The sequence below is a fragment of the Dipodomys spectabilis genome, unplaced genomic scaffold, assembly GCF_019054845.1.
Source record: "Dipodomys spectabilis isolate Male_0828 unplaced genomic scaffold, ASM1905484v1 ptg000001l, whole genome shotgun sequence".
NCBI classification, from domain to species: domain Eukaryota; kingdom Metazoa; phylum Chordata; class Mammalia; order Rodentia; family Heteromyidae; genus Dipodomys; species Dipodomys spectabilis.
In genome coordinates, this window is record NW_024870678.1 from 23297801 (window position 1) to 23314896 (window position 17096).

The 17096-nt window shown below is 41.8% G+C and overlaps 1 protein-coding gene across 2 annotated transcripts in view; it reads right to left on the reverse strand.

The window, feature by feature from the left end:
• Positions 1-1591: 1591 nt before the first annotated feature.
• The window catches only part of Il20ra (interleukin 20 receptor subunit alpha), a 34681-nt gene continuing 19176 nt past the window's right edge, over positions 1592-17096 (reverse strand). Inside the window, exons 2-7 of one of the 2 annotated variants that reach the window (XM_042697254.1) lie at positions 15514-15649; positions 11563-11741; positions 9724-9899; positions 8775-8916; positions 5518-5657; positions 1592-3067 (exon numbers count right to left, since the gene is read on the reverse strand). In XM_042697254.1, coding sequence (XP_042553188.1) covers positions 2330-3067; positions 5518-5657; positions 8775-8916; positions 9724-9899; positions 11563-11741; positions 15514-15629 — 1491 coding nt within the window. In that variant the 5' untranslated portion in view covers positions 15630-15649 and the 3' untranslated portion in view covers positions 1592-2329. Of the gene's footprint in view, positions 3068-5517; positions 5658-8774; positions 8917-9723; positions 9900-11562; positions 11742-15513; positions 15650-17096 lie in introns of those variants that run through there. The other variant, XM_042697336.1, reaches the window with a different exon arrangement.

Genomic DNA, 17096 nt, shown 5'->3' on the forward strand with positions numbered 1-17096 from the left:
GCATGAGGAGAAAGGATCCCCTTCCATCTCATAGCTCTAATCTAGCCTGAGAAGAGACCAGAATTCAAGTACAGTTTCTCCTGAATGTGTATGGGTTTCACACTGTGGTGAAAGTTGAACAATTTTAAGTTGACCCCTTGTTAAGTCAAGGAGTGTCTGTGTAGGAGCAAAAATTGAAGAAAATGCTCAATACTTCCGAGGTGCTTAGAATGACAAGATGGAAAAGCAGCTCAATTGGATTCCTTTGTACAAACCCAGAAAATGTGATTGAGCTGTGGAAGGATTCCAGTCCCAAGGCGCAGAGTAAGAAGCAAATTACTATTGTACTTTCAGCTGAGAAAAACGAAGTCAAATTCTATATTCGAATCAAAATAGTCAAATGTCTAAATGGCTTCTCTTTCTGATGCTAAAATTGTGATCTGACAGCTAACAAAGAAGTCATATTTACATAGCCCCCATCAGGTGCTGGCATTGCTCAAATGCCTTCTATAGTCTAAGTCTTCATTTTCAAAACAGCCTTAAGGAAATCATCGTGAATGTTTTGCAGATGACGACTAGAAAATGTTCAACAAATATTTTGTGAATGGCATCCATAAGCCAAGCTATCATAAATTATTTTTTTTTACTCTTGATCACAACTCTTTCTCTCTCAGTCCCAAGCTTCATTTATAGTTTGTGTTGTACATTTGTTCTTTAAAGCCAGCAGAATCATTTCTATCAAGATCAAGAACAGAACACTCTGATAAATATAATTAGGCTCTAAATTAAACCATTAAATCAGAAACTGTTTGGATCTGTGGATAATTGCAAAAGACTATGACCCCGGATCTATCTCTTCTACCAGGCATGTCTGCCTGGTAATAATAATAAGAAGAAAGATGTCTGTTTTTCTGAGAGCACGTCAGTGGATTATGAGTTCATGATGAAAACAAATATATATTAAGATAAACCATAACAGTTTCTACAATCTTACATGGATTCTATTACATGCAATGTGACTGTAGGATTTAATTTTCTTAAGTGGTGGTGGATAAGAAAATAGCTAATGGAATTTAATTAGGAAGGTAATCTTTCATGGTATATTTCAGTGTCCACCATAAGTTGTTTTAGATTTTAATAAACTCTCCCTTCCATATTCATTTTTTTCTTCCTTCTTCCTCCCTCCCTCCCTTCCTCCCTCCCTTTTTCCCTCTCTTCCTTCCTTCCTTCCTTTTTCTTTTCTTTCTGCCTGTCCTGGAGCTTGAACTCAGAGCCTGGGCACTGTCTCGGAGCTTTTTGCTCAAGGCTAGCACCCTACCACTTGAGCCACAGATCCACTTCTGGCTTTTTGATGGTTAATTGGAGATTAGAATCTCATGAACTTTCCTGCCCACACTGGCTTTCAATCATGATCCTCAGCTCTCAGCCTCCTGAGTAGCTAGGTTACAGGCATAAGCCACCATTTCCTGGTCTTATTCTTTTCTACATCCTGTGTTTACTTACTGATATTCATTCCTAACATCTTCTAAAGAGTCTTAAAGGCACAGCCCCATCCCTGTAGAATATTTAATTATAGTAACAACATACTTCAACTACTGAATATTTCCAAGTTCATAATTGTGTAAATGGCTTTTTAAACACCACATTTTCTGAAATAAATGTGATATTTGATTATAAATGTGTCATTTTCTTTTGTGTCAGTTTTGAAGGACAATAAAATGTCCCTACTGAATTATAGAGAGGGCATTTCCTTGACACCCAAAGAGCAATTATCTAAGTTCACACTCCAAAAGTACTAATAAGGTCTGAAGGGCAGGCAAAGCACATGATGTCATGAGGGTCATGCGTGATGTATCCATCTAAACACGGATTATTATGGTTAAATAGTAGGTTGAGACCTTTTCATGTGGCCTGCTGACTGCTGACTTAATGACATTTGCTTATTTGAAGTATTTCATTGTTCTCATAAACAAAAGTTCTGGAAAACCAGTATGTATAAAATGAATGCTCTTTATGAAATATTTTTTCAGTGTTATATACACATAGAATAACCAGAAAAATAGCTGGAAAAAGCATGCTTATTAGAATAAAAAAATAAGCAGAGTGGTCATAGTACACCTTTGCAAGTAAATTCTGCACACAGCCTGGCAAATACTGCCTGACCTCCCACCCTCTGTCCCCTGCAAGGGACCTGCGCGTGTATCTCAACCACCGGCAGAGGGCAGCACCACACAAGTGCAAAGAGCCGAGGGCGGCAGCCCGCGCGCGCAGGTGGGTCGCCCGTCTGAACCGTCCATCCCCGCGGGCTCTCCAACGCTACGGAGGGGTCGAGCGAGGAAAGCGTGGTAGGTTAGCTTCCCATTTGTACGTACAAGCCCCATTCCTCCATGAACTCCACGAGACAGTCTCCACACCCCTCTGCTGGCTGGTCCGGGGCCTGCTTCTCATAGAGTCGAGACAAAAGGCTCTGTTCTGGGAGTCCGTCCCCGTCCCCGGGGGCGCGGTCCTCGGGCTCCGGGTCCGAGCTGCACAGGGACGAGATGCGCAGCCTGCCTGTCCGGGGGTCCCAGTCCACCAGGGTCCTTGGCGGCTCTTCCCCCCCCTCTTCCGGGACGGTGTGTTCCCGCGCCACGTCGCAGAGCCGAGGGGTGTAGCCGCACAGCAGTGCCTGTTGCACGGGTAGGGCTCCCGGTCTGGGCCCCTGCTCCCGGGCCCCCGGCGGGTGGCCTGCAAGCCCCCGGGGGAGCTCAGCCCGGACGTGGTACTGGAGGGCAGGGGCTGCCTTCTCCGTGGGCGTGGCCGCGCCAGGCCCCGCCTCCGGGGTCAGGGCCGCCCCTTGACCGCTTTCCTCCACCTCCACCACGTGTGCGGCGTACCCCGAGGGCTGCACCCACGCGTCCTCCAGACGGGGCGCCCGGCCCCAGCTGCGCGCAGGCGCACGGAGCGGGGCTCCGGCATGGACGCTTTCCACTGTCTCCTTCGGAGGAATTCTGGAATCATCCCTAATAGTGAGGGTGATGAAGTTGACCACGGTTTGCTCGGCAGGCGCGAAGAACCTTTGGTCCAGTTCACTTCCATAGAGCAGAATCTGCCACGAGAGAAGAGTGAGTTTCTTACTTTAGAGAGAGATTAAAAACAGCTGTCAAGTAGAACTCCTGGGTAGCAACTGAGCAGCTCAGGCCAAAGTGGAAGACACGCTTGGAACACGTGGAAAGCCAGGAGCCACGAAAGGTGATGGAAGGGAAGGACTGTGGTTCGCACAGGTGAGGCCCATCCCTCCCCTTAATGTCCAAGAAAGTGCTTAAACTCTTGAGTGTGTGTGTGTGTGTGTGTATGTGTGTGCTCTTATGGAGCTTAAAATTAGGGGCTGGGCTCTGTCCCTTAGCTGTTTTACTCAAAGCTAGTACTCTATCACTTGAGCTCCAGCACCATTTTTCCCCACCCCCAAGTGGTTAATTGGAGATAAGAGTCTCACAGACTTTCTTGCCCTGGACTGGCTTTGAAATAAGATCCTTGGTTCTCAGCTTTCTTGGTAGCTAGAATTACAAGTGTGAGCCACTGGTACCCATCTACTGAATATAGTCAATTCTGCAAAATCAGAATTTCTGCCACACAGACAGTGGCAAAGACTAAGAGTCTGTGAAATTGATTTGGAGTACAACTATGTATTTGTTGATAAGCTGGGGTCATGTGGATACCATTCCTTTCTTGCAATTATGGTGGAGGTGAAATGTAGGCAGATATGAAGACTGAGAGTAGAAAGCAGATAGTTACCTGACTAGGGATTTTCCCATGTGAAAATCATGCTAGAATAAGGCCAGAAAAGGAAATGCATCTGCCAGCTGAGGACAGATAGGGTAACTCTAAATGAGGGATTTGAATTTGAGATTAAAATTTGGTAGGGATATGTGGAAGATGCCTATTATTTAAGAAGACATCGGTTAGTAATGAGTTAGGGTTCAACTCCATCGTCACTTTAAGATAGGATGTAACTTAGCATTGCAAAGTAGGACCTTCAACCTCATTCTTTTAAAAATGTTTTGATTAAAAACATTTTATGCAATCCTCCTGTGAATTTTTCTCCAAGCTAAAGTCTCCCTGTGCCATTAAGAAGCTAGTACCAGCAGAAAAAATAGAAAAATGTTTCAATTGATCTAGGAAAACACATGCATGTACAGTATTGTGTACTGTACATATACAGGAATGCATCTTTTAATAATTCCCATGGGAAAAATGTTAATGTCCATCATATGCCGCTTAGCTCTCTTTCATGTGTTAGCCAATGTTTAGTAAATCAGGTTTGTTCCTTCTACTTGCTTGCTTTTCCTTGCCCTGAATGGCCAAGTCTGGCCTGTGTCCCTTAACTGTGCACAGTTCCATTCCATCTCAATCCTGATGTTCTACCCTCCCCTTCTGGACTGCTATTGTCTTTCCCCTTGACAACTGTCATAGCCTCTTAGCTGCTTCTCTTGTTTCTAGTCATGTTCCTTTTAAAGTTACCCTAGAACTAATATCTAGTTGGATCTAAAAATTCAGAGGTGACTATAACACTCAACTTGATGAGCCCATGGCTCAGGCAGTAGAACACCTATGTAGCAAAGGTGAGGCCCTGAATTTGGAACCCTACCACTGTAAAGAAAAAGGTACACTAAATTTAAATTAAAATCTTAACTGAGATTTCTCTAACAAAGCCCACACTCTTTAGAATATTATCCTAGGTCTCCTAGTACCTGCCAACATCTGCTTTCCAGTTCAGCCGATTAGCAGGAACCAGATGGGCTGCTCATGAGTGGTTTCCCACATGTCTTCCCTTACCCTGCTCCCCTTTGCTCTGCTCTTTCTTCTGCCCAGAGTAAGTATTCTAACTCTTACTTTCATAACCAAACTTGGACATGAGATTTGAGTCCTCAGTGTATCTTCCTGCCCTCCCCCACCAAGCCACCAAGGGCCTGTGTTTATCATCCTTCACAACTTATTTTGAAATTCAATATGGTGACTAAGCAGAACCTCAAGAAAGGTAGGGATTGTGTATAACTCATCTATATATCCTAGGATTATGCAATCTAATCATTAAATATAAAGTCTTTTCAAAGCTAAGGAAATTGTACTTTATTGTTTTGTGCTTGTGCCAGTCCAGGTGCTTGAACTCAGGGCCTCACACTCTCACTTAGATTTCTTACTTATAGCTGGCTTATTGAGCCATACCTAGAACCATGCCTTCAGTCTTATCTTTCATTTCTTCCCTCCCTCCCTTCCTTCTTTCTCTCTCTCCTTCCCTCCCTCTTTCTCTCTCTTTTTTGTAGTATTGGGGACACAACTCAGGCATCATGTTTGCCAAACTAAGCAAGTGTTCTACCACTAAGCTATATTTCCAGCCCATATATATATATATATATATATATATATATATATATATATATATTCAATCCATCAAGTTTTTAAGTTTAAATCAATTCTGCTTTTAACAATTGTATCGGTTGTAGCATTCTGCTGGAGTTTGCTGCTATAAAAGAAATTCTTGCTGTGCCAAGTACTCACCAAATTCTCCGGGTGTTTCTCTTTGCCAACATGGATATATCGGTAGATGGAGCAGCCGATCCCAGAAAAAAGAAACAGGACAACAGATATGGGCAAAACATACCAGAAGATGATTTTAACCTTCAATGTTGATGTTTGATCTGTTAACAATACAAAAAAAGAGAAGTGGTGAATAGTTATGATTTTGAAAGGGTGAGAGACAGAAGTGTTAGTTTTCTCATTTGTACAGTGAGAAGCTTAGGCTCAGCGTAAGGGGGGTGGTCCCAGGATTCTTAGTCTTTCTGACAATAGATGGTCTTACTCTAGACCCGCCTTACATTTTGACCTTAAGGATGCATTAATAACTCAAGTCATTGGATATTCCAACAGTTTATGTCTAGCCTTGAGATTCCTGATGGTTCCTATATTTGAAGGTGAGGTGTCTCAGATAGTGGAACTCACCAGCTCTTCAAACCATGTAAGGCTGCTCCACTTTTCTGTGCTGCCCATGGAACTCCATCTTTTTCATGCCTTTGGCAAAGAACATGAATGTCTAGGTCACCACTAACATGCCCATCCTGGCACTGGTCAGCTCATGCTTCTGGGTATGGCTGGAGCAGGGGAATGTGTGGAGAAGGGGCTCATCTTCCAAGTGTGTTGACGCTCTAGGACCTGGTATGATATAGGCCTGTGCTGATGGGAAATCCACACAAAGAGGAATGATGAAGAGAAAAATTTTGAGAAAAGTAGGGTGCCTGCCAGTAACGACACCTTAGAACTGATGTCTAGGTTCCATTGTTACTGGCATATTTGTTAAGCCTCTGAGCTGCACTTGGATATTGGGATGGTTAATGTTGCATGTCAACTTGGCCAAGCCATAGTACCCAGATATTGGCAAAACATTATTCTAGATGTTTCTGTGGAAGCATTTTTTTAGATGAGATTAACATTTGAATCAGATTCTGAATAAAGCCTTAATAAAGCTCTGGATAATGTAGTTGGGTCTCATCCAGTCAACTGAAGCTCTTAATCTAAAATAACCAATGACCCTTGGGGAATTCTGCCAGCAGATGGGTATGGAACACACACTGGAAATCCATTTCTCACATGGGGCTCAAGCCTGATAACTGCCTTACAGAGTTTGGACTTGCCAACATACACAATTGCAAGAGCCAACCCTTTATTCTCTCGTATCTGTCCATTCTATTGGTTCTGTTTCTCTGGAGAATTCTGGCGAATACAGCAGTAGAGAAAGGAAGCAAACAGCACAAATGACAAATGCCCTAGACTCTTCTTCACATACTATTAAAATCACCAAGTGAGGCATGAGAGCATTCCAGTCTACGTGTACCATCGAATGCTGCTGATGCCTGGGCCTGAGACAAAGCAGCCAAGTCACTATTGAGTCTATTATTCAGTTATGCATAGAAAACAGAGGTATCATGGACAGAGAGGGTTCTTTCCACTGAGGGTGGACGGGGGACCATTGTAGGCTCTTCTATCCAGAACAGGCCCCAGAGAGCATGTTCAGCAGCAGGTCCTGCATAGTAATGTACAAAAGATAGTGAAGAGATGTGGCAGGTATGTGAATTCAACTTACTGTAGGCTGCAGCTCAGTCTAGTCCTCTTCATACAGCCCCTGGCCTGAGCTCGTTCTGGGTTGTGATGACAATGACTATGGCATTTAGTGTGATCTAGCATGTTTGCTACTGTATAGCTAATAGCTATACATAATATAATATATATCATAATATATTATAGCTATTTATATATATTGCTACAATACAGCCAATGCACTTGAATTTAGGAGATTGCTCAAAGAATATTAAGCAGAAATATTCTTTAGGCATAGCCTCAAAGAAGTCATACTAATTTTCTCGGAGGTAGTGTCTCTGGTGACGTCCTATGAAGGATGTCCAGGCAAAGCTCAGAACCAGAATTGGTAGTCCTTTTACCTTGCCCCCTTTCTTACACCAGTGAGTGAGCAGGCTCCATCTGCTTACTAGAAGTAGCTTGTTTAATCCGCTATTGAGTGGCTTTTGCTCTGCCAATGCAGTCCATGATTTCCCCCGGAAATTCATTCCTACCATTTGGCACTGAACAAACTGTGTGCACAACCAACTTTCCCCCCAATATGAAAATGATGTCTTCAATCTGCTTTGCTTTTGTTTTCCCTTCTGCTGGCTTGGCACTTCTCTTTCATTTGTAAAGTGGTAGCAAACCCTTCATTTCAAAGGAAGTTATGGTAAGGATGGGGATTCAATAATAAAGCTTTAACCTTTTTATATGTATTCACAGTAGTCTCCTTCTCCTCAGGAAAGTTTTCCTTTAAAAGATGGGAGGCCCGAGGGCACGTGAGAATGGGAATCCAGCGAGGGCCTGTGGCCAAGGTGAGCATTTGTTGAAAGAAAGAGGCAGAAAAGTATTGGATGAAAAGCCAGTGCTTGTGGGCAAACCTTAGGATTCTTTTCTTTCAGTTTTCAGAGTCTGAGTTAAAGCTCTCCTCACTCCATGGACAGAAAGATTATAAATGCTCTGTTTACAAAAAAATGCTCTGTTTACAACTCCACAATTCCTCATAGGATTGAATGACTTCACTACTTAGAAAAAAAATGACAAGAGTTATCCAAGAAATAAAAATAGAAAAAGGAAAGAAGGAAAGAAAAAAATCTCACAAACAGTACAATAAAAAAACCTCTTGCAGGCTGGGAAGTTGGCTCAGTGGTAGAGTGTTTGCCTTGCATGCCTGAAACCCTGGGTTCAATTCCTCAGCACCACAGTTGAGCTGTGGCTCAACTGGTAGAGTGCCAGCCTTGAGCTGAAGAGCTGAGGGACAGAGCCCAGGCCCAGAGTTCAGGCCCCACGACTGGACCCAAAACAAAACAAAACAAAAAAAACCTCTTGCTTCCATTTCTTGGAGTTCATTTTGATAAGCATCATTCTATATGATCATATGCACATAGCTATTGAGCCCTTGTGATCCCCTCCTAAGAATATCGTGTTCTCCTGTTAATGTTTAGAATACTGTTTAATCATGTCCAGGTGTAATGAGTTGTCTTTTACTATCCATTGGGTTTACTTGTAGATTTATAGGCACATTCTGATGATTACAAATGAGGGAAGCCATGCAGCCTATGTTTCTCTGTGTCTGGCTTACTTCACTTAGTATAGTTTTTTCTTAAGCCTTTCCATTTCCTTAGGAATGGGGCAATGTCATTCTCTTTGATGGAAGCATGGAATTCCATTGTGTAAATATGCCACATTTTCTTGGTGCTTACCTTGCAAAGTACTGACACACTGCTGAGATGGCTGAGTATGGCCAGGGAGCCCTGGGACGAAGGACTCCACAGTGACACAGTACAGAGTGTTTGGCTCCAGCCAGCTGAGCACCAGTGTGTGATTGGTGACAAACTGGGACCACTAGGGAGGGAATTGCAAACAGCAGTTAGAGCCAGAGGTCCTGGGACCACCCCAGACAATTCTAGGAGGAAACAAAACACTGAGACACCATTGGATCCTTTACCATCATTGTATGCTTTTTACCCCTTTCTTCAACAACAATTTCAAAATACCTTTTACTTTAGCCCAGCAGACCATGGTTGGGAGTTGGCCCAATTCTAGGACAACTCTAAAGTAACACAGGATGTCTTACTTAATGTTTTTCCTATGTTCTTGTTGACAATTTTGGCAGTACTGGGATTTGAACTCAGGATTTTGTACTTGTTTGGCAAGTTCTCTACCACTTGAGCCACACCTCCAGCTCTGCTTTTAGTTATTTTTTTATATAGGGTCTTGCATTTTTGCCTGGTCAGGCCAGAGGCTGTAATGCTCCTGCCTATGCCTGCCCTGTAGCTGGGGTTACAAGCTTGAACATCACCCCTGGCTTACTGACATTTAAAAAATCTGTTGTGGAGAGTGATTGATAGATGGTATGCAAGTAAAAGCTCTTCTTCCAAGTGAAGTGTACTACTGCTCTATGCTCCCAGAGCAACATCGTGCATTATTAGAGGGTTCTATCAGCATAATCTAAAGTCCAGGAAATTGATTCCATATCAGCTTCAACTGTATCTTGTTTAGTATTTGTTTCAAGTAGCATAAGATTCTGGATTTTCACACAGAAAATCAAATCAAATCAGATTAATATACAAACTAATGCTTTAGATTCCAAGGCATGTCCCAGAATCAGCTACAGAAGGTGATACATGCCCTATCCCATTTCAGGCTTACCATTCTTTTTGACTTAGTGTTATACACAGAGATGTTGTAGTTCAGACTGGAGTATATTTGTTGCATGGAAACAGTAGGGTCTTCTGGATTTCTCTTCCATTTCTCTGGTGCCGTTAGGACAATTGAAATGGACTTTTCACTAGCAGCCAGAGCAACCTCTGGTGGGCCAATTTGTGCTAAAAAGGAAGGGAGAAGATATCATCATGTTTAGGTATGAAAAATTAGCTTAGAAAAGGCTGCAACTCAATCCCATTTAGGTAAAAGACCTGAACCCACCTTCTCTTCTTCTTCTTTTTTTTTTTTTTGTCAGTCGTGGGGCTTGAACTCTGGGCCTGGGTGCTGTCCTTAAGCTTTTCAGCTCAGGGAGAGTATTATACCACTTAAGCCACAGCGCCACTTTTGGTTTTCTGGTGGTTTATTGGAGATAAGAGTCTCACAGACTTTCCTGCCAGGGCTGGCTTTGAACTGTGATCCTCCGATCTCAGCTTCCTGAATAGCTAGGATTACAGGCATGAGCCACCAACACCCAGCTTGAACCTACCTTCTTATAAGTCAGGAGGTACTCTGAATATAGTAAAGTAGGCACGAGTTGTATTTATTTAATTCCTAGTAACACAGTCAGTATAAGATGGTGCTAAACACAGTCAAATGTGTTTTAACTTTCTTGTGATTTAATAAAATTGGTGCTAAGTAACATTAACATAGTTTGATCAGTGGAAAAATCAGAGATGGGATTAAAATGACCCTGAACAGAGGCCAGTAAACTTTTATCACAAAGGTCAGGAGAATAAATATTATAGGCTTTGTTGTTCACAGCACCTCTATCTCAATCAATTTTGGATATGGTGTAGAAACAGTCATAGGTAACTATGTAAACTAATGAATCTGACCGTTGTCCCAATAAAACTTTATTTATAAACAGACATTCAAATCTGAATTTAATTTTCATGTGTCACAAAATATTCTTCTTTTGATTTTTAAAACTATTTAAATATGAATACCATTCTTATCTCTTGGCCTGTAGAAAAGTGTTGGATCTTGTCCACAGGATATAGTTTGATGACCTCTAATCTGGAAGAGTACTGAAGAAGGCCAAGGTCCCAGGCCATGCAGTGTCCTTCATGGCTGAGTCAGCCATCGATTAAAAGAAGGAAAATTATAAAAGCAAATTAAAGAAATACATTGCTTTAATTATGAATTACACTTCAATACATTACCAAGTTCATAACAATAAAACTCTTCCTTATTTGGGCAAACAAGACATGTTGTGTGTGTGTGTGTGTGTGTGTGTGTGTGTGTGTGTGTGTGTGTGTGTGGGGCACTGAGGATTGAACTCAAGGCTTCATACTTGCTTGTAGGTACTCTACACGTGAACCACATCTCCAGTCCTTTTTCACATTTGTCTTTTTCAGGGTGGGGTCTCACTTTATGCTTGGGCCTACCTATGTTACAATCCTACTTATATGTTCCCATGTTGCTGAGGATGACAGCCATGGATGTGTTTCTCTTGTAGCTGGTATAAGAGTTATCTACCACCATAGCTTGAGATGGAACCACACAAATTTTGAATAGCTCAGCTGGTCAGGACATTCCATTAAACAAAATCAAAAGCTGATAATATTGGCATCTGTCCTTAGTTTTGGATCTGGAAGAGATCTTAGAGATCCCTTGGCAGAAGTTTTCACCAACTGATGAGATTCTGAAGCCCTGCTCATGTAGAACAGAGCCAAACAGACCTTTTCCTCTGGGACAAGGTTGTCTATGGAGCCAAGACCATTACACCAAGGGTCAGATTAATCTGAGATCAATCCACATGCAACAGACAATGACATTACTTACTTTCCAACAAAGGATAGAATCGCTCGGTTTCAGCCCACTCAGAACAGTTTGCTTCCCAAATGGCTTTAACTTTGGCATAATACTGGTGTTCATAGTCAGAAGTTTCAGCAGAAAGATCACAGTAAGTCCTGTTGATTTGTCTGCATTCAGATTTACTCAGCCATTTCTTCTGCCCATATCTGCTCAGAAGGAAACTCTGAGTTAATAAGGAGGTGCCCTCCATGCCTTACAATTAAAAAACCAGTCATTATTTGAAATTGAATGGAAGACCTTTTCTTCTGAAAAACAAAAGTGCCTGTCATTGAGATTAAAAGGAATTCACTTTTGCTGCTGGCAAGTTTTCTTTTTCTTTTTCTTTTTTTTTCATTAGCTGTCAGGAACATGAGTCAGAGTTTCTGTAATCGCCTTTCTTTCCTCAGAATTATAATGAGGATAGTACATTTTGAAAGCATGTATAATATTTATTCTTCAGCTACAGTAAGTTTATATGAATTATGTGATCAGTTCTTCTAGCAATTATCTAAGTTTTTAGTCCACTATGAGGCTAGAAAAAGTACTATGACATTTTCACAAAATTTCAAACCTGATAGGTGTTAGAGTTTAGGGATAATTCACTAGGTTGGACAGCACAAGAAAATCTGCATTTTCTGTGATCATAATGATGACTGGTGACATTGGCTAGGTTGTTCATACTTTTCTTTTCCTTTGTTAAAACACAACATCTGGATCTGACATCTGAGGATTATGATTCAAAGCTGGCCTGGGAAGGAAACATTCACAAGATGCTTAACTCCAATTATAAAAAAAAAAGAGCCAGAAGTGGAGCTATGGCTCAAGTGATTGAGTACAAGCCTTGAGTGAAAAATCCTGAGTTCAAGTCCCAGTACTGGTATTTCCTCCACCAACTTTCATAACGCTTAGAGAGGGGGGAAATACCTTCTGCGTTTTCAGAAGAGAGAGAGACTAGTATAAAGAGTTTAGTAACATGAGGAATTAGTGGAAAGGATGGGATTGCATGGGAGGATACTGAAAAGACTGAGACAGAGACGCTGGAGCCAGAGAAGGGGCATGGCTTAGATATCATGGTTTTGCATGGAGAATGTGATGGGTTATGAGTGGCAGCCTGGAAAGCACTGGGGAGAATGCTGCAGTGGTCTGGATAGATGACTCAAGTGCCTTAGGCAAAGATGGTGGCAATGGAATGGCGGGAGTGGGGGTGGGGGTGGGGGTGGGGGTGGGGATGTTAAGATGGGACATAGTGGTTGAATGTGTGTAAGTAGTAGAACAGAATATAATTACCAGAGTAAGGAACAACAAAGAAGAATGAGTTTGGAAAATGGGGAAGAGTGGGACAGGAAGAGGGAAAGGTCAGTCTCACGTTGACATGTTGATCTTGAGGTGCAGAAGAACTACCCCAGTGCAGATGCTCAGTGCTGGAGAGGTGAAAGTGGACGGAAGCTGTTTGGGAATCAATGATGTAAACTATGCATTAAAGGCATAATAGGCAGGAATGAACTTATCTGGGGACACAAAGCGAAGTCTGGGCTCAAACTGCAGGAATGTAAAGATTTGAAGACTAGGTACAAAATTGAGTTGCAAACAGCAGCTATAGGTGGGTAAGGGTAGAGGGGAGAAAAACAGGCCTCACAAAATATATCTTGTTAAAGTGGATATGGCAACATCCAAGGTTTGAGGATGCCTTTCCTATTCAGATGTAGCAACAGTTCTGAATGCAAAGATCTCCTGTTCCATCAATACCATAGCTACCAAAACACAACAGAGGCACAGCCAGATCTTGCTGTTCAGGTCTCCCACCCAGGGAGCAATACACCTAGGGACCTTCAAACTTTTGGGGGGCTGTAACTAATGTATATGTGTGTATACATATTTATATGTATATATACATATATATTGTGGTTCAGCTCACCTAATACATATATTTAACCTACAAAAACCAAAGTTTTATAAGAGAATACCCAAGCTTTGCTACACGCTGCATGGCTGGTTATTTTCTATTCCATACCTCCCCACATTTTTCACTCCTTTCCATTAGCCATAATGCTAGTTGTATGAAGTCACTCCCAATTGATTTCTTGACCTACAGAGTTTTGACCTTGTGGTTTGACCTCCCCTCCTCACATTTTTCTCAATGTGTCAAGAGAAGGGCACCTTCCCCTCTGCCCACCATGGCTTCTGACAAGGGAGAAAATGTCTCTTTTCTAGATTCTGAATGAAAGATATCGAGTGAATCATTCAACTATTTTACCTATAACACTTATGAGAGTCAAAAGAAGTCTTGAGGGACCTAGGTGTCTGTTTCTAGTAGCAAATGCTAGTATCTGCTAAATGCCCATCATGCTCTGAGACAGTGCTCAGGATTTGCAAACTTTACCCCAGGAAGTAGCTTCCATTATTTTCATTCTACTTTACAGATTAGCAGATTGGAGCTCAGCAAGACTAAGGGATCCATTCAGATTCACACGACTATTAAAGGCTTATCTGAGATCAGAACCACCTTTCTCTGATGCCAAAACTTATGTTTTTGGCATGACCCACTACTGTCTGCATTAAATTCTTTGGTTGGATATAATTTAATCTTTCATTAAAATATCCCTTTGGAAACAAAGTACTCAAACAATATACAGAAATATATAGCCTGCCCAGGCTCGTCTGGCTTACTTCACAGCCTGGCCAGGGACCGAGGGCTGGCTGACTTTAGAGCAGCACTGGGAAACTTCTGGTAGTAGAATCCGGGCCTGGATTCCTTCCAGCCCACCTTCCACACCTGGGAGTATGTCAGCACTCTCACCAGGCAAGCTTCCTTTTAGGCACTGTTTTAATGATGCATAATCTAAATTATTTGCTCTCACAGAGCAGTAATGAATCTATTTCTAAGCCTTATACAAAACATATACAAATATAAAAGACAGAGCAAGCTCTTCGCTCCATCTAATGAATAAAGAAAAGAGGGTGCTCACAAGCCATTACCCTTTCCTAAAATACCAGCTCCTGAGAAACTCCTGATCTCCTGGGATGGGGTTCATATAAATAAGGTGGAGATGAACAGCCTTAAAACCTTTTATGGGCTTCATTTTTATCTTTCTTGCAAAGACAAAACCCCCCAGAACTAACTTGATCCAAGTGCCAGTGGCTCATGACTATAATCCTAGTTACTTAGGAGGCTGAGATCTAGGGATTATGGTCTATGTGACTCATCTCTAATCAACCTACAAAAAGTTGCAAGTGGAACTATGTCTCAAGTGGTAGAGCAGTAACCTTGAGCAAAGCAGCAAAGGGACAGTTCCCAAGTCCTGAGTTCAAGCCCCAGTACTGGCATACACATACATAAAAAGCATGTGGTCCCTTCTCCTTCTTTCCTTCCTTCCTCCCTTTTCTCTTCCTCCTCCTTCTTGTGGAATTATTTTGTGAAATTATTTTGCTGCTGTTCAGACTGACGTCAACTTCTGCATTTGTTTTACTTCTGATTCTACAGCTGTTGGTTGAGTTGCATTACTTAGTGGTCTGGGCTGTGGCTATTTTTCTTCTTTTCTGGAAGATAGACATTGCCTATCTGTCCTGCATTCTTTCTCACCTGCAATGAGTTTTGATGGAGAGGTGAAAGGTCACAATGTAGGACCAATTTATGGCACAGAATTCCACACTGTTTTATTTGCTCTAAAAAGGTCTGAAACTCCAATAAGCTGTCGAGACTCAGCGTTGGTGAACTGCCTTGTTAGCTTAGCCAGTGAATAATGTTCTGAATGACTTCTTTTGTCCATTTAAATAACTTCCCTTGAATGAGCATTCATAGATAATGTGTCAAGGAAAGTTAAGACAAAAGATCCAAAACTTTACCAACCTTAAGACCATAAATATTTTTTTATTTTTGCACAATAAGCAAGAGTATGAGTGTCATGTTTCTAAAGTAGAATAAAAAAAGAACCAGCTTACATGAAATATTGCACAGTGTAGGTAAGTTCAATTCCGTGTAGACCCTCTGGTGGATTCCACTGTAAAACATTCTTCATGTTAATGGAGAAGAAGGTGATATTTGTAGGTTTCGGCATACCACTAGAGACACAAGGCACTGAAAAAGGAGTAGAGAGGATCTGTGGTCTATGTGGAAGAACAGTAAAACTCTATCCCTGGAGTAAATAGCTGCTCTCCAAAGATGGCCCCCAAGAGCCATGTCTTCCCAGACACAGGCTGTGTACTTAATTCCACTTGGAGCCTGAGCTGGCTGTGGCTTCCTTGTACAAGACATGTATGTGGCAGAAGTGGCTCTAGTACTAAGCTGGTAGGTGGTTGAAAGCTTTTATTTTGGTGCCTTTGAGAGCCCTGAGTTGCCATATAAAACAACAGCTAAGTTGCTGGAGAGAGTGTAGCAGGAAGTCAGGTGAAGGAGAGGCTCCATGGTCCAGTGTCCCAGCCGAATCTAGCCTTCCAACCAAGGGGCCTGAATGCAGTTATTGTGGTCATCCCAGCCCCTACATGAAGGCCTTATGTGAGACCAGCAGAAGGACTGCTCAACATCATTACGTTTTGGGGTAGTTTGTCACGTACCAGCAGATAACTGAGCAATCCTATGTTTTAGGGGATCCTGCATAGGAGGTTCTATTCTACACCTGGGATATATTTTGGTATTTGTACACATGAATAAATTGTGAAAAAATCTAACTTACATGGTTATGAAAAAGAAAATTGGGGACAAATGTTTCTGAAAAGCTAGAGTTGAGAGTTGGATGTTGGATTTGGGTTGGATTTATTAACTTATACAATAAAGCAAAATAAAACACCAGAAAGTGGGTGCTTGAAAGGGGTGGACAAACGAAGATGGGAAGAGGGGAAAATGCAGACGAGAATTCAATGTTAATTCTAAATATCTATTCGCCCAACAACAGAGCACCCAAATTTATCCAAGAAACACTACTTTCTCTCAAGTCCCACATATATCCAAAGACATTAATTGTTGGGGACTTTAACACACCACTTTCCCCACTAGATAGATCAACTCGGCAAAAACTCAACAGAGAAACTGCAGATCTGAACAGCTGCATAGATCAACTAGATTTAACAGACATCTATCGAATATTTTACCCAGCAGCATCAGAAATACATGTTTTTCTCAGCAGCACATGGAACTTTTTCCAAAATAGACCACATTTTAGGCCACAAATCAAACTTGTCCAAATTCAGAAACATTGAAGTTATAACTTGCATTCTCTCAGACCACAAAGGAATAAAATTAGAACTCAACACCAAAAGCCACCGAAGGAAGTCCTGTAACACATGGAGGCTGAACAACACACTGCTGAATCACGAGTGGGTCATGGAAGAGATTAGAAAGGAAATTCAAATGTTCGTGATATTCAACAAAAATGAACACACAAATTACCAGCTCCTCTGGGAAACAGCAAAGGCAGTACTCAGAGGCAAGTTTATAGCTCTGAGTTCCTACATCAACAAATTGGAGAGATTTGAAACCAACAATTTAATGAGACATCTGAGCCTCCTTGAAAAAGAGCAGCAATCGG